Raw genomic sequence first — 16,885 nt, 5'->3', positions numbered from 1 at the left:
GAGTCCTGGCACCACGGGAGGACAACGACCTGTGGCCGGGGTGGGGCTGATAAGGCCCCCATCAATCACCTGAGCCTGCCCCTCCCTCAGTGGGGCCTCCTTCCAGCAGCTCAGTGGCCTCTGGGAGAGGAAGGTAGGCCTCAGCGGACCCCCTGCATGTCTGACCCCCGCACAGACATCTCACTGGAGGGCATGAGGGGGTGGATAGGGGTCTGGGTCCTGCACATCCTGGTGTCAAACTGAGGCCTGGGGAGAGGCCGTTCCTGCCCACTATCACCCAAGAGTCAGGTGCTGGCTCCAGCCTGGCCTTTGTCCCCATGGTGGGGGGTGACCTGGGGATGGGGGGGTCTCAGCCTCTGGTTGGTCAGTGACTTCAGCAGGTCCTGCCCTTCTTTGGGCCCCAGTTTCTTCAAGGCCAAAGTGAGACCTTGCCGGCCCCCCACCATCTCCAGCCCCTCTTAACACAATGGGGTGGGTGGGAGGTTCCAGCAAGCCAAGAAGTTTCTCTCCTTTCTCCCACCCCTAGCTTAACCTAAAGGCAGAAAGTCAAACACAGCCAGGCTGGGCGGAAAGGGGGTGGGGTGTGGGCGGAGCCTGGGGGAGCCTGGGTGGTGAGGGCCCCGCTCGGGGTGGGTCAGGGGCAGCCCTTGTTCTGCACCCCCATGCCCTGGGGACCCCCTCCCCACCCTCTGTCGGGGAGGGGCCAGAGCATACCTCTCTGGGTGGTGGGGAGGAGATGCAATGGGTGAGAAACAGCTTGGGAACCTCCCGCCCCTGGTTAAATATAGAAGCATGGCCCCTCCCACAGCCTTCCCTGCAGGCTGCAAGGCCCGATAAGCCCCCGGTGGCCTAGGCCAGCCCCCTCCGGCCTGACCCCACCTCCCTCCAGTTCTTAGACACCCAGGGAAAAGGCATGGCCTCCCACGGGGGTCCCTGAGCTCCGCTTTGAGCAGAAGCAGTTAGGCCTGATGGCTGAATGGGGGTGAGCTGAAGGATGGGGTGGGGGCCAGTGAGTGGCTTGTGGAGGGGGTGGGCATTTTAGCCTCAGGACCTAAGGTCCAGGAAGTCCTGGACGTGGTTTCTGGGCCCAGCCCCGGGGACTGTGGGCTGCGGGTCGGGCTGTGCCCCAGAACCCACGCGTTCAGTTCCCTCTCCAGCTCCGATGGGAGGGTCTGGCCTGGCAAAGCCGGTGAGGTGGGTACCTGGAGGAGACCTTCTTGGAAGATGGTGTCAGGGAAGGTTTCCTGATGGAAGCAGCTGTCTGTGTCTGCAGAAGTAGCTGCAGCCTGGCACAAAGATGGCTCTGGCCATGGGAGCTGCCTGGTGACATTTCCTTTTTGACAGCCCTGGGGTCACCTCCTGGGGAAAGCTTCCCTGACTAAGCTACTGGGCCCCAGCACATCCCACAGGGCTCTCATGGGTTTCTGTGTCTGCTCCTGGGGGCTAGGCACCCCCCAGGGCTTCCTGAGCCTCCTTTTCGCCCCCAGCTCTGCTGCCGCCAAGATGCCGTCGCCTCAGTCAGTGGCCTCTGGGCCGGAGCTGCACAGCCCCAGGGAGCCTGTGGTACCCCAGATCCCAGCTCAGGGCACTCGGAAGGCAAACAGCGAGGATGCGTCCAGCGCCCATCGTGAGGGCTTGAGGCCTGGCCTGGGCACCCTTCTGCGGGCCTTCTCAAAGGCAAGCCAGCGGGCTTCAGGCTGCGCACCCCAGGAGGACCCAGGCCTGCTCAGGCGCAGCTCCCGCCTCTTGTTCCGGTCTTTACGGCGTGCTCGGGACGAGGGCCCGGCTGCTGACCAGACCCAGGCTACCACTGGGCCAGGGGTGGCCCATGGCCGGGAGGCGTCCTCAAGGGCCATGGACGGTGTCAGCCCGCAGTCATCCACTGGGGCGGGGCCTGCGGAACTAGAAGGTGAGGGATCCCTCACCTCTAAGCAGGGGAGGAAACCGAGGCCAGAGAGGAGGGCAGTGGGGCCTAGGCTTCCTGACAGGCTCTCCTCCCCAGCTACCCCAAACCCCTGCCCCTGTACGATCTCACGTTAAATTCTTCCAACATTCCAACAAGGGCAGCTGAGAAAAGTGGGGCTCAGAGAGGTTAAGTGACTTGCCTCAAGTCTCACAGCTGCGAAGTGGAAAAATGGGATGTGAACCCAGATCTGCAGGACCCTAGGACTCCACAGGCTTCCACAGCCTGGCTCCTAGCCAAACCAGAGTGGTGGAGAAGGCACTGGCCCTCTCAGATCACAGCGTCACAGAGGGTGCCTGTGAGCCATGGGGCAGAGGAGAGGCCAGAGGGCTGCCCAGGAGAGGACACATTGGAGTAGGGCCCTGAAGGGGGAATGTAGGTGAAGGCAGAGCGCTCCTAGGGGCTGGAAGTTGGCCCAGAGCAGGGAACAGCAAGAAGTGCTGAAGCTGGACACAGCGGCAGGAGCCTGGGCATGCCCACCCTGAGCTCTGACCCCATTGGACCTGCAGTCAGGACCGTACTTGAAGCCACCAGGTCCAGTTCTGTAGAGCTGGGAGTGGGAATGGGAGTGGGGCAGGGGGAAGGCAGGGGCTGATCCCAATTGCTGTTCTGAGCCAGGCTTGGCACCTGGGGTTCTCTGCCTCTTCAAAGGTGATTCCAAAGGACACAGGGCACCTGGGGCTGTCGCTCCTGGAGCAGGCCTTCAGATGCAGCTCTGGGGCCCGGCAGCCCGGCTCCGGATGTGTGGGATCGGGGCCGACAGGCCTAGCTGAGGCGTCCCCCTCATTGCCCCTCTTCTCACCTGACCTCGCGAAAGACAAATCTGTGGCTGACCTCATCACGGAGCGGAAACTGCTGGCGGCCTTCGAGCAGCTGCGGCACCTCGAGACTCGGCTAGTGGCCGAGAAAGCCTCGCGCACCTTCGAGCAGGACCCCACGGGCTTTGCGCGGCGCGCCATGGACCTGTGCCTGCACTACGACGGGCTGGCTGCGGAGATCGGCGCCATCGTGCTCGAGACCCTGGGCCCGGACGGCGTGGACGCGGCCGTGCTCGCGGAGCTGGCCCGCGTGGTGCGCGCGGAAGAGGAGGCCCACCCAGAGCCCCCTGCAGACGGCGACTTTCTGTGCACGCCGCGCCACTGGCGCCAGCACTGGGAGGACGCAGTGCGCCGGAGCGCGCGTGAGCGCGTGCAGCAGGTGAGCACGGGGGAGGCCCCGGGGGCAGCCGAGGGTGCCTCCGGCTTGGCCCAGCTTCTGGCCGAGCTCGGCCGCTTGGTTCGCCACGACCTGCAGAAGGTGCAGCTGGAGGTGCACCCGGCTTACGCGGCCGCCGGCTATCCCGCATGGGAGGCCTACCTGCGCGCCTTCCACGGCGCAGTGGCCCAGCGCCTCCAGGAGCTGGCACACGACGCCCATGGCTGCGAGCAGCTCTACGTCCTGCTGGACTGGGCCTCCAATGTCTACAGCAGGTGAGGCTCCAGCCAGGACGCCATGAGGGGCAAGGAGGGGCTGGAACTGCCCACACGAGAGGCCTTCAGGAACCTGCTCTAAAGAGCACAGGGCACCTTTCTTCCCCTTTTCCTCCCCGGAGAGTGCTGGCGATATCCGGGAGGCTTCGACATTCTCTCCTCTCCGTTCTAGACCATGGTGCTCTCCCGAGAGGGGAGGGGGCCATCCAGCCGCCGGTTCCTGAAGCTGGAAAGCATCCGGGTGGGGGGCGGGGGTTGCTTATGAGGCAGGGAGCCCAGTTAGGCACAAGCTAGTCCACAGGGCGCCTCTGAGTGAATTAGCAACGGGCACCCCTCCAGGCAGGACACAACCGTGGGCTCACAGCACTTGGCGTGAGTTGGCTTTCAGCCCCACTCTCGCTTTGGATGGACACCTGGGTTCAGGGCTCTGCAGAACGTCGTGGGGTGGGTCACCTCCCGCTGAGCGCTCCCCAGCCCCACGGGCAGACAGGCAAGCCGGAGGAGGGCGCCAAAGTTCTGGGCTCCTTAATAGGCCCTGTGGCCTCAGACAAGTGCCCGCCCCTGTCTGGGCCTCCCTACTGTGGACAGGATAGTGGCTGGTCCCTGAGCTGCATGGTCCTGGGGGCGTTTAGAGTTCAGTCTTGGGTGTACCCTGACCGTGAGGGTAGTGGTCACACCCGAGGCAACCTGGTCAAGGTCCACCTGGACGGCCCTCTTTACGCAGTCTGTGCAAGCACAGCTGAACGCTGAGGGTAACAGGAAGTCCTGCAGTCAGAAGCCGCGGGGAGGGGTGTCTGGCATGGAAACCTGGAGGGCGTGGTGGGGGGCTGAGGATGTGAACAGCCCAGATTCAGGGCCCTCACGGTGATGGCGTTAGGCTTTGAGCCTATCCAGAGGGGAGGAGGGGCAGCCACTGCCCCATCAGAGTTCTGCTCAGAACTTCAGGCTCCATCCACCCTGCCTTCCAGTCCTGATTTCCTGGGCTCCCAAGACCTGGCTCTGCCCTCGGAGCCGCTGCCCCCACTCCTGGCACCCGATGTGTGGGCCCGACTCGAGAGCGACTACACCAGCTTCCTGGAGGTAAGGGCCACGAGGGGCCAGGCCGGAGGGGGCAGGGTCTAGGTTGAGTGTGGCCGCCACTGCCCCACTGCAGGGAGGCTCCATGCCCTCAGGCGTGGGCCTGTGCACCAGCAGGGTGGCCCCTGTCTCCAAGGGTGCGTGACGGGGCTCTGGGCTCGGGAGGTAGGGGACCTCCTTCCTGGGAGGGTCTCACCGCGACCCCTTCCTTACCCCGCACAGACCAAGATCGCGAGCTGCTTCGATGGCATCCTGCAGGTAGAACAGAGTCGCTGGGTGGCTGCCGAGGCCCCCGACGTGCTGCAGGGCCACTACCATACGCCGCTGTCCATCGACGTACACATGGTGTGCCCAGAAGGAGGGACATGTGTTTGGGCCTCAGGCGGTAGAGACACCCAGAGCTGTAAAATACAGTCATAACCGCCTCCCCGTTAGACGGGAGCTTGAGGCCCCATATGGGGCTGGATCAGAGGCCCTCGGGTTGCCTGGCCAAGCTGGGAGTGCCAGGCCACAGCTCCCAGCTTAGCAGGCGGCCCTGTGGGTGGGGGGAGTTGGGAGGGCTGACCTCGAGGCTGGGGCCGCTGGAAGTTGCAGGCGAGACGTCGAGGAAGGGCAGGGAAGGCTGGAGACATCACGGGGCCGCGAGGTGGGGGGCTGGGGGCGTCGGGACTGGGGGTTCAGACGCGCCTTCAGCGCGTGGCATTGCTCTCAGCTCGTGGCAGAGCACGTGAAGGCAGCCGGCGCCATCTCCGCGGAGCTGGAGGCCACCACCTTGCAGATCTGCACGCGGGCCCTTGGCCTCTTCCTGCCCAGGTAGGGGCCCACCTTGGGCCGGGGTGTGGTGGGTGGAGTGGCCAGGGTGTGGATGGTGGTCGTCCCTGGGGAGGGCCCATCCCGTTGGCTCAGTGTCCGAGATCCCCGGACAAGCCTCATCGTAAGGCCGGAGGGAGGGCGGACGCGAGGTCATAGAAGCCAGAAAGAGTTTCCAAGACCTCTGCGTACCTCTCCGCCAGGTTTGAAAAGGCTTTCCTGGAGTCGGGGGCGGTGAGCGAGCCTAACCTGTGCGCCAACATCAATGCCTGCGAGGAGTTCAGGTGGGTTTATCTCGCTCCTCCGCAGGGGCGGTGCCGAGCACGGCCGGCAGGGGGCGCGCAAACTGAGGGAACCGGGACCGGGAAGGCTACCGCGGCGGCCTCAGGCGGCCTTCCCAGGAGGCCTCCAGGGATAGCTCGCCTCTCCGCCTCCGTCTCCGCTGTGGGGTCCTGTCTCGGCCCCGCAGAGCTGAGGCCCTGGAAGGGATGCGGGGAGTTTCAAGGCCGAGCAGAGGCCAAGAAGCCCTCCCTGACACTCCGCCCCCCCGCCTCCCCGGGCTTTGCTCGTGCTGGGGCCTGGGTTTATCTACCCCCAGAAAGCAGAGGCCCCCCCGTGGGCTGGCACTGGCTGTCCCCCTTCTGTGCCAAGCGTTAGTGTCCCCCCACTTAAGAGGCATCAGCTGCTGCAGCGCGAGGGTGGGGTCCCCATGTACAGATGGGAATGTGGAGGCCCAGAAAGGAAGTGCCACTCGTCCACAGTCACACAGACAGTACGTGCTGGATCTGGGACGTGAACAAGGTCTGTGTGAACCCAAAGCCTGACCACGCTGAGGCACTGCTTCTATAACACTCTCTTGTCCCTAATCTGTGCCAGACTGGCCCTGGGCACGGCGAACCCTGGGGTTCAGCCCCAGGGAACATTCTCTGTTCCTTGGTAGGCAGCCTCTGGCCAAGCCCCTGATGGAAATTTAGCCTGCCTTTCTGTGTCCCCGGGCTGGGGACCGGGCGGAGCCTGGCCCTCGGTTTACTCAACAGTGAAATGGGGACATTACAATATTTGGAGAGGCAGTTATGAGGCTCAAAGGAGGGGCCCCTGTGTCAGGAATGGCTGCATTGCACTGTTCTGTCACCAAGAGGGGTGCAGGTCCGGCTCAGTGCTGCCAAGGGGAGCTCTGCCATGCAGTGGGACCTCCACCACTCCACTGCCCTGCCCCTCTATGACCTGGGGCATAGTGCCGTCCCCTCACTTGACTCTGCTCCCAGGGCTACTACACTGTGTAGCCCCAGGGGTCTGCCCTTCACATTATAGTCTAAGTGAATGGCGTTGGTGTGGCACCAGTCTTCATGGCTGTATGCCAGGCCTTGACCCCAGCCTGTTCCCCCTTGCTCACTTTGTCCCCTATCCTGGCCCCTCCCCAGAACTCATCTTCTGGCCAGGTTCCCAGGAAGCCTTGAAGAGCTGGAGAAGCCCCTGGTGGCTGCCACCTGCGCCTTTCAGAAGCGGCTGCTCCAGGGCTTGCAGGGTGATGTGCAGGTGAGGGGAATGGGCCCTTCTCTCCCCACTTTCCATGCCCAGCAGGTGCCCCCTGTGTCCTGGAGCCTGGAAGCCCAAGTCACGGCATTCATTTACCGTGGGGGCAGTGCTGGGGTGGTGTGTCGGGGGGCTGGCGGGGGACCCAGACAAGTTCCCAGTCTCAGAGTGGGTGTGTCCAAGGAACTCCTCCTCCTCCGGCCCCTCAAGCCGCCCCAGGACTCCCCAAGCAAGGCCTGGCTAGAGGCTCAAACTCAAACTCTGCCTACTGGGGCTCCAGGCTTGGAGGAGGCAGTCCCTGGGAAAGGCCTAGTGACATAATTTGTGGCAGGAGAGGGGATGTCACCAAGGTACCGTAGAGAGGGGGTCAGATAGCTCCCCAGAATTTCTTCCTGTTGACAGATTGTCCCTTGGCCTGAAACACCCCTGTCAGGAGCCATGCACGGGGCTCCCAGGGGAGGGTCTAGTGCGTGGGGAGGACACCTGGCTAGAAGACTCCTGACCCCCTCTGCCCCCAGCCGCTCTTCAAGGTCCTGTGCACCAAGGCCTGGCTGACACAGGACGTGCTGCAGCCCCTCCTGGACAAGGTGGTGGCATTCGCCGGCCACCTCGAGCGTGTGGTCCCGCCCCGGGCGCAGGTATGGGGGGGGTGCCGAGCTGTGGTGGGGGCATGCCCAGGGCCCCTACTGTTGACCCTGACCCAGACTCCCGCTTTGGCCGCCCAGGAGACTCTGCAGGAGGTACACCGGTACGTCGTCCGCGAGTACCTGGCGCAGGCGCTGAGGCCCCACGAGCGGTTCCGGGGTGTGGAGCGCGTGAGTGGCTCCCAGAAGATGGGCCTGGATGCCCAGGCCATTGGCAGCACCTTCCAGGGCCTGGTAGGAGCGTTGTCTGGCTGCCCGACGTGCCGGCCTCCTCGGGGGGCCTCCAGCGTGGGGACCCTCCACTAGCACCCCCCATTCTCATTTCCGCTCGCCCCTGTAAGAGCCCCTGCGGGGCAGGCTTTGTCGGAAGTGATTCTGCGCACTCTCCCCCAGCCGAGCGGGGCTGGTGGGGACGACACTTTGCATACGTTTGCATTCATTTGCATGTAGTTTGTGGGGTGTGTGGGAAAGGGATGAGGGTCGCAGCCCCGTCTGATGGGCGGGAACTATGGAAGACCTCTCCTGAGCCCCTGACCCTGAGCAGTTCGAGAGTCTGCTCCCTACACATACACCTCTTATCTGGGCTGCTGGTCCCCCACCCGCTGTACGACTCCAGGCAGGACTTGCCCGCGGGGCCTCGGTTTACCCATCTGAGCAGATTCTGGAAGACACCTCCGTGCTCTGTCGTGGGGGAAGGAAGATGACTCTTGAGCTGCGACTAAGTCCACGGTGCCGAGGCCCGCGTCCCCTTCCGCGATGCAGGAGGCAACCCAGTGGGACCGCGGTGGTGGCTTCAGGAGGGCTCTACGGGGCTCTAATGGATGGGCTGCAGGCAGGCGCGGCAAGGGGGTTCCGGGGGGGGGGGCCAGTGGCCCACCCCGCACGCGTCTCCCTATGTCCGTAGGGCTCTGAGGCCACTTGGTTGGGCCGAGCTATCCCGTGCGTGGCGGACATACTGGGCGAGACTTACAAAGACGACATCCGGCGGCACCTAGAGACACTCATCCGGAGCTACCCCGACATCAGGTCCGTTCCCCACTAGATTTGGCGGGCCCCGCGGGGCCCTGGGGTCAGGGGACTCGTGCCTGCAGAAGTGTCCCTGCGGCTGCAGGTGGGCGGGCGACGAGCCTGAGGGCGGCGCGAGCTGGTTCGGGGGCGGGGGGAGGGGGGAGGGGAGGGGGCGGGGCTCGGACGAGCGCCGGCCTGAGTGCGCAGGTGCAGGTGCAGCAGCTACGGGCCCCCGGCCTTCAGGCTGTGGCGGGGCCTCGTGGGATCGGGGCTGCCCTTCCCTCGTGGTCTATTGTCACCATCCTCATTCAGTCCTGTGGTGAGATGGGGAGACACGTCCCCACCCCTGGAGTCTGAAGGGAGTGGAAGACCCTCCTCCCGTGTCTGATGGTGGGGACACGTCCCTCCCCCGGGAGGCTGAGGGGCGGCCGCGGCCCCCACCCCTGGGAGAAGGCTCTTTCCGGAAGCCCCAGACCTGGCCAGGAGAAAGGAGGCTTTGATCCCGGGTGTGTGATGGGACGGGGCGGGGGGTGGGGTGGGGGTGGTGGTGGTGGTGGTGAGTCATGGTACCCATGGAAATCCCAGCCCGAATTTCTCCATGACCTTGGAGATTACAGGGTGGGGAGACTGCAGAAAACCCCCGGCCTAGCTCCTTCCTGGACCCACCGCCTTGCCCTGCACCCCGACCCGCCGGGGAGAATTCCAGGCCCCCAGTCCTCAGTGACCACCCCTCCCCTCCAAGCGCCCGAGGTTTCCCTTCTGGCCTGTCCCTGTTTTCCTGCCCTGGGCTGGCCTGCCCTCCCTAGCTTGTGGGGCGGTGCTTCGAGCTTCTTGGGGTGCTCGGGAGGGGAGGGGGAGCTCCTGACGCCACTGGGCGCAGGCCTCCCACCCTCATGCTGCCTCTCTGCGTGCTGCCTGGCTGTGGCTCCCTGCACAGGGCTGGAAGCAGGAGGCCCTGACTCCTTTCTGAGGCCAGCGGCTCCCCCGGCCCCGCCCCCGTGTGGCCGCATTGCTGCATCCTTCAATCCACTAGGTTTCTTGAACCTGTTGCGTAGGCCACAGAGGCCTGCCCTCCTGGCTCCACGTGGCTTCGCACCCTTCAAGGCCCAGCCACCGCTTCCAGGAGCACGGCTCCTCCAGGCTCATTCTCAGTCTCTCTGAGACCAGGCTCCAGGAATGCGGGGTGCACTCATACTTCCAGCCCAAGCCCCCAGGGTGCTCCTCACCTCGGGGTCTGGGGTGTCGTTGAAGCTGCTGGGTCTGCAGTGAGGGTCCGCGTGTCTCTGCAGGCGGGACCACGTGCTGGCCATTCTAGCGCTGCGCCGACTGGGCCACCGTCGGAACCAGCACCTCCTGACGCACGCCCAGGACCTGCTGAGGGCCGCGGCCAAGGCAGAGGGCCCCGGCGCTGCTGGGGGTCACGTGCTCTTCGAGGAGATCGAGGTGCCCACCTCCATGGATGTGCTCATCACCTGCATCTAGTGTTCCTGGGCCTGAGAGGGGCCGACCCCAGGTGGAGGGCTGGCCACCTTCCCCCAGGCACTGAGCCCCAAGTCAGGAGCCCGTGGTCCTGGAATTCCCATCCTCAGCCACGCATGGCTGGTGACCAGAATGAACAGCCATGAGAGGCATCTCAGGCATTTGCGGGGGAGGGTTCGGGCGTGTCAGAAGTTCCCATCGGTACTGCCCACCCAGGAAGGCCTCCCTGCCTAACTGTCCAGCGCCACCCCAGTCTGAAAGTGAAGAACAGAGTATTTATTTTTAAAATAAACATGAATGAAAATGGTGTCTCCCTAAGGAGGGGCAGGCCAAGTTGACTTCAGGCAGGAGGTCTGGGTTCCCATGCACCCAGGGTCCAGCCAGAAGTTCCGTGGTGACTCCATTTGCTGATGGCTGTTTCCTGCTCACTGTACCAATGGGGAGACTGAGGCAGGCCTAGAACTGGGAAGGCCCACCCCTGTGGCTGCAGAGCAAGCCAGGCTTTGACCCCGGGCCCCCAGTGCCGCGTGCCTAGTGAGCTTTGCCCAGCGGGGTGAGCGCTGCTCTGTCCCGTTCTAAGCAGGCCTGGGCCCTGGGAGACAAGAAAAGGCCAAGCCTTGTCCTGCAGCTTGAGGTATTTGGGTTAGTTGTGAGAGGAACTTCCCAGCAGTGAGAGTTGTAGGCTGCGGCAGGGCAGGTGTCAACCTGGAGTGTGTGTATGAGGGGTTGCCCCTGCAGGTCTCGGCTCTGGACGTGGCGCTGCAAGGAGATCACCCCGCTGCGCCCCCGCGCACGCCCCTCCTCATTCTCCTCTCACAAAAAGTTGGCACTGAAATTGGGCTCCAGCCTGCAGTTGAGGCTGCTCTGGAACCCATTTGCGTCAGTAAGCTCGGGCTTGCCAGGAAGGCTGAGCTCTGAGATGGGGAGACTGACAGGATGCGGCCAGAGGCAGCGATAGGTGCCTTTCCGCCCAGTCCCTTTTCGGGGTCCCGGGGGGAGCAGGAACAGGTGCCAGCGGCAGCCTGTTCCATGGGGGCACCTGGCCAGGGGTGGGGCAGGCCGGGGGCCGAGGGAGTGTCCAGATCTTCCCAAGTGGGGAATCCAGCGGGGGTGGGGTGAGCAAGGTAGGAAGGAGGAAGCAGAGAGGATGGGGCTCCCAAGCTCCGGGAACAGGTGCGGGGGCGGGGTGTGTGAGTGCTGACGCTGACAAGCGGTCCTTGTGTCAGTGGGGAAACTGAGGCCAGTGGAGGGTGGAGGTTGGCACTGCTTCACAACAGGCCCCAGCACTGGTGGCCTGGGATCCTCACAGCCAGGGAGAGGGGAGGTATCAGAGGGGCACCTCTCTTCCTAGGGAGGGGCAGGTGATTGACAGGTCAGCCTGACCCCACATGTAAAGCCCAGGGGCCGGCAGTGGTCTGGGTGAGAGTCTCAGGCCGGGGGGGTGGGGGGGGTGGTGAGGGTATAGGAAGCCTTGATCTGGTTTGGTCCTGGCCAGGTTCTCCCCTGGGAGCCCCTGCCACCCCCTCACACATTTGAGTCCCAGTCCCCAGGCCCCTCAGGGAGGCCCCCTCCTGCAGGCCCTGTTCCTCGCCCTGACCCTGACAGGCCTGACCTTGCCTGAGCCCCTTGGCTGCAGGCTGAGGGTCCTGGGGCTGGGTTTCTAAGCCAGGCTGCAGAGGTGGGAGGGGATTCAGCTCTACCACTTTCCGGCCAGGAGACTGTCGGCAAGTTTCTTCACCTCTCTGTGCCTCAGTTTTTCCAGCTGTGAAACAGGGGTTCCGTCTGTGCCTCCCAGGCCGGGGAGAGTGAAGTTAAGAGCCTGCCGTAAAGCCAGGCGCTGGCCCCACCGTGACCCCATGTTCGCAGGTGTCTGGCCAGGCCACCATCTGCAAGAAAAAGCCGAGAAGAGGCTGGGTGCAGGGGTGGGGGACTCCGTCAGTGAATCCTGAGGTGGATGGTGGCAGTGAGTGGGCAAGGCCCCAGCAGGAGGCTGGGGAGGGGTGTGGGTCTGAGCAGACTCCTCATGTTGCAGTGGGAAGGATTTAGGCTGAGACCCAGGCCCAGAGACAGGAAGTCAGGGCGTTCCCGGCAGGAGCCTCCATGCCCGCTGGGTATGTGTGCCCTGTGGATGTGCCTGTGAGCCCAGCAGAGTCTGGTGGCTGGGGTCAGCTTCCCAAGGCCAAGCTGGGGTGAGCAGGAAGCCAGACGGCAGCTTCTGTGGGGGTGCAGCCAGGGAGGCTGCAGACTGGAGGGAGGGCTGAGGACAGGGGACCCAGGGCTGGCTCAGGTCCAGGGCTCTGGCCATTGGCTGTTCTGCCCCGGGCCTGGGGGCTGTGCTCAGGACCCCCCTGCCCACCAGGTCCCATGAGGCCTTGCGAAGGGCCAGAGTGCTTCCGTGGCCATCCTGTTGTCCAGGCCAAGCATGGGGGGAGGGGGCTGGCTCTCAGAGCTCCTTCCGGACTTGTGAACCATGTTGACTGGCTGATAAGGAAACGTGTGTGCTTGTGTGCATGTGTGTGTGTGTGTGTTCACATGTGTGTGCGTTCCTGGAATGTGCCAGCCCCTGTCAGTGCCTGGGCCTTGCCTGGTGTCTGTGTTCCCCTGTGCAGCAGGACATCCTGTTTGCCCCTAGATCTCGGGTCCTGGGCCCTACCTCTGACCCCTGGTCGCACCTCTGCCTGGCCACTCCCTCTCCCCGCACGGCCCCCTACTCCTCCCGCTTCGGCTCAGCTTGGCTTCCCCCAGTGCCCATGTTTCCTGGGGCTCCTTCATGGACTGAGGGTCACGTCTGGTCTCTGGCCCTGAGCCTGTGGGTCCTTGATGAGGCTGGAGGGCAGTGAAAGGGTGTGGGGGCCGCCTGCCCAAAGCAGGGTGCTCGGGTCCGAGGACAGGATGAACCCAGCCTGATTACCCAAGGACAGCCTGGGGTGACAGGAGGGACCTGGGTGTCCCCCTTAGCTCCACCTGGACTTGTGCCCTCTGTGGCCCTTCGCCCATGCTTGAGCGTGTTCAGGTCTCAGCGCTGCCCTCCCACAGCTGGTGACCTGGGCCCTTTCCCCTCTGAGGCTTGGTCTCCTTATCTGCAATGTGGGAGGGCGCGCCCAGTAGGTGAGGGAACTCAGGGGTAGGTGACACCGGCCAAAGAGACCCGGCACCAAGGGCTTGCTGCGAGGGGCAGTCATCGTGTCACCTCCGTGCCTACACGGCCTCTCCCTCTTCCTTCCTTGCCTGGTGACCCCGGCCCCTTCCTTCCAGGCCCTGGACCACATGGGGCCCGTAGACACAGGGGCAGCACCCTCAGCGGCTAGGATGTGGTCCTGGCGGGGCCCTTCAGCGCTGCCCTGGCAGGGAGAGTAGCTGCGGGGTCCCCGGGGCCACTCTCCATCCCCTCCCTTCCTTTGCTACCCCGAGTCCCTTAGGCAACTCCAGCAGGTCAGAGGCCCCGCCCACCAAGGTCAGTGTCTGCCCACTGTCCATCCTCGGCCCTGGGGGAGGAGATGGGACGGTCCTTCCCCAGCCAGTCGGTGCAGAACACTGGGCAGTGGGCCTGTGCCAGGCACTGCGATCAGATGATCGGAGGGGGCTGCTGACGAGGGCTGAGCCACAGAGCTCCAGGTCTGGGGGAATCAGGCCCGCCGCTGGGTGACAGCGCAGGGCCCTTTTTGGCGGAGTTGCTGGGAGCCGTCACACCCCCGTGGCTGAGTGCCTCTAGGGACTCAGGGCAGCCTCCCTGGGCTCCTGCTCTAGTGAAATGCTTGCAGCGGACTGATACTTCGACAGGTCACACCCACCTCTGGGTCCACTCCTCTCCTGGGGCCCATGGGGTCATTACAAAACCCTTCATCCTTCCAGGGATTCCCATCCTCTGGGTGCACATACACCCACCCGCTCATTAGCGGCTTTTAAAATGCATTTGTTGGGACTTCCCTGGTGGTCCAGCGGCTGACTCCGCACTCCCAGTGCAGGGTGCCCGGGTTCGATCCCTGGTGAGGGAACTAGACCCCACAGGCATGCTGCAACTAAGAGTCCACATGCCGCAACTAAAGGTCCCACGTGCCACAGCTAAGACCCGACCCGGTGCAGCCGAATGTTTAATAAATAAATGAATGTTTAAAAAAATAAAAATAATAAAATGCATTTGTTAAATGTTTTCTTTTCTTTTTTTTTTTTTTTGCGGTACGCGGGCCTCTCACTGCTGTGGCCTCTCCCGTTGCGGAGCACAGGCTCCGGACGCGCAGGCTCAGCGGCCACGGCTCACGGGCCCAGCCGCTCCGCGGCATGTGGGATCTTCCCGGACCGGGGCACGAACCCGTGTCCCCTGCATCGGCAGGTGGACCCTCAACCACTGCGCCACCAGGGAAGCCCAAATGTTTTCATTTTTAACCTTAATGTTTTAGTGGTACATTCACATAGCTCAAAATTAAAAAGGTACGAAAAGGATATACAGTGAACGGCTCCTTATTCCCATCTCCCTGTGTCCTTCCCCAGAAACAATGAGGGCTCCTTATAGGACCCTTGAGTTTGTAAGAAGCAATATACGTGGCTATACACATGGACATATACACAGACAGTAGGCTGTATACACGGAACACCCATGGGATAGTGACATTTCAGGCATTGGTGAAGCACCTGCTTTTGCTGGAGGGAGTTGTGCTGGGGGGACGGCAGTCTTTCCTGAGCCCTGTGAAAGCAGACGGTAGAGAACCTAACGCTCTTAGATTGATAGGATCCCCAAATATTGGACTCTTAGCATGCGGGAAGGAGGAATGCTGTGCAAAGTCCTGCTGTTTCTGGGGTGCGCTGTGTGCTGTGATTCATGACCTTCCTCCTTCCTAAGGATTCGGCGCGGGGGTTAAGAATTAACCTCTTATTTTATACTAACTTTAAATGGAGTATAATCTGGAAAAATATCGAATCACCACGTTGTAACCTAAAACTAATATAATATTGTAAATCAACTATACTTCAATTAAAAGAAAAAGAATTAGCCTCTGGATTCAGACCTCTCTGGGCTGGGGTCCCAGCTCTGCACCTTCCTAGCTGTGTGACTTTGGGCAGTTACTCCACCTCTCTGGGCTCTATCTCCTGGTGTAAAATTGGGAGCATTACAGGAGAAAATGCTGATGTGCTGGATAAGGGCCTGGCCTGGGGTTTGCACTCCCTCCGAGTAGCAGTTCCTGTTATTTATATGCACTCTCTCCTTGGAGCCTTCCCTGGCAACCCCCTGAGCAAGTGTCTGCTCCATTTCCAGAAGGGATTGGGAGGTCCCAAAGGGTGAAGCAATGTGCCTAAAAACACAGATGTGGGAATTCCCTGGTGGTCCAGTGGTTTCACTGCCAAGGGCCGGGGTTCTATCCTTGGTTGGGGAACTAAGATCCCACAAGCCGAGGCGTGGCCAAAAAACAAAAACAAAAAAACACAGATGTAAGTGGTGGAGTGCCCCAGGGTCCAAGTGGTCCCATGCCCGAGCCCCACCATCATGCCCTCCTTCTCCAAAGTCCAGGAGGGCAGAGCTCCCTGGTATCGGATGAGGAGGCATTCCAACACCCGGATTTGAGGAACTGGTGGGCCCTGTGGCGGTTTGGGGCAGGCTCCCCCCCTCCCCTTCAGCCTTGGTGGGCTCTACAGAGCACTGGGATTCCCACCAGAGCTCCTGCCACGTGACCTGCCTCTGTCACTGGGTGGGAATTTATGCGGAGTAAGGCTGTTTTCCTGGAAATGATGCCGTCTAGGAGAAGGGCCCGCAGGCTGCTGGACCAGGGCAGCCCCGGGTCTGAAGGGCTAGGAGGAGAAGTTAGCCATCTTGCATCACCACTGAAAGCCATTGTGAAAAGCCAGGCCCACTTAGGAAACAGGCCAGGTCACTGGGGCTGGCACGGAAATTCCCTGATGCCCTGGAAGGGCATCCCTCCAGGGGGCCCTCCTGCATTACACTCCTTAGAAGGCCACTGGGGTTAGGGTCCTGCTGCCTAGTGGGCCCTGCTTTCTCCCGAGTGGTCCCACCTCCAGCACGGGAAGTGGGCCAGGCTCATCGAGCACCAGAGGAAGCCTTTCCTCCTCAGGCCTCATTTTCCCCATCTGCCAAACACAGAAAGGAGTGTGAGGTCTAACTTCCTCCTGGGAGGAAGGGAAGGGCTGTTATCAAGTAGACGGCTGCCTGGGGGTTGGGGGGCATTGCCTGCCGGGGTACGCCTGCTCTGATGGGTGCCCCCCTGGGAGGGGCTGGCCTGGGAGGGTGGTGCCTGGTCAGCTGTCCTGGCCATTCCATGGTCCTCAGCGGGGTCAGGAGACTCTGGCCGAGGTCAGGTGCAGCTGCCAATGACCCTGAGCAAGTGACTTCCCCTTTGGGGAAGCCTGGGTGGCAGCAGAGATGCCAGCCTGAAGGCCTCAGCTTTTGCATTCACTTACCTCTCCAGGACTCAGTTTCCTCACCTGTCAACAGAGGATCCAATGGCTCTGCCCAGCGCTCTTAGTGAGTGGGACATCCCCAGGAAACAAGAGGCTCCAGGAAGGGTCCCAGGTCAGGTGACCGCCTGAGAAGTGAAGGGAGAAGCAGCGCCCTGAGAGCCAGGGCTGGGGCAGTGGGAAGTGCAAGTCATCTCACAGAGGGAAGTTGGCGGGGCCGTGAGGAGGAGTCCACCCGCGGTCAGCACCGCCCTGCCAGCCAGGTCCTCCTGGTGCCCCCTGGCTCCAGTCCCATCCCCCCACCGGCTTTTGCACCTGCTGAGCCCTGTGCCAGAACGGGCTCCCTCTGCCTCCCACCCTTCTTCCAGGGAGCTTCGGGAGGGGGAAAAGAGGGAGGACATTAAACACACACCGCCTGCATTATTCTCTGGTTGGGCTGCCAGGACTGGGTCAGCCCCTCCTGCTGCCCCACAGGGTGAGGGTGAAGACTCCGTTAA

The 16,885-nt window shown here is 62.7% G+C and overlaps 1 protein-coding gene across 1 annotated transcript; it reads left to right on the top strand.

Annotated features, from left to right (window-relative positions):
• The first annotated feature begins 1,503 nt into the window (after positions 1–1,503).
• On the top strand, positions 1,504–9,986 carry EXOC3L4 (exocyst complex component 3 like 4). The gene is made up of 11 exons (XM_065872526.1): positions 1,504–1,909; positions 2,781–3,432; positions 4,401–4,512; positions 4,732–4,854; positions 5,222–5,322; positions 5,523–5,603; positions 6,741–6,855; positions 7,371–7,490; positions 7,578–7,730; positions 8,401–8,522; positions 9,794–9,986. Exons 1-11 carry the CDS (start codon positions 1,504–1,506, stop codon positions 9,984–9,986), a joined length of 2,178 nt encoding a protein of 725 aa, XP_065728598.1.
• The last annotated feature ends 6,899 nt before the right edge of the window (positions 9,987–16,885 follow it).

This window comes from Phocoena phocoena, chromosome 2 (assembly GCF_963924675.1).
Source record: "Phocoena phocoena chromosome 2, mPhoPho1.1, whole genome shotgun sequence".
Lineage (NCBI taxonomy): Eukaryota > Metazoa > Chordata > Mammalia > Artiodactyla > Phocoenidae > Phocoena > Phocoena phocoena.
Note: the sequence above shows the minus strand (reverse complement) of the source record. Positions and strands in the feature narration are given on the sequence as shown.

What these genes read in the sequence shown, in the direction of transcription:
- EXOC3L4 (XM_065872526.1), top strand. Translation starts at nt 1,504, where the DNA reads ATGCCGTCGCCTCAGTCAGTGGCCTCTGGGCCGGAGCTGCACAGCCCC. An exon ending in GGGGCCTGCGGAACTAGAAG is followed by an intron (nt 1,910 to 2,780) that starts GTGAGGGATCCC and finishes ACCTCGCGAAAG; the next exon opens with ACAAATCTGTGGCTGACCTC. An exon ending in GCAGCACCTTCCAGGGCCTG is followed by an intron (nt 7,731 to 8,400) that starts GTAGGAGCGTTG and finishes CTATGTCCGTAG; the next exon opens with GGCTCTGAGGCCACTTGGTT.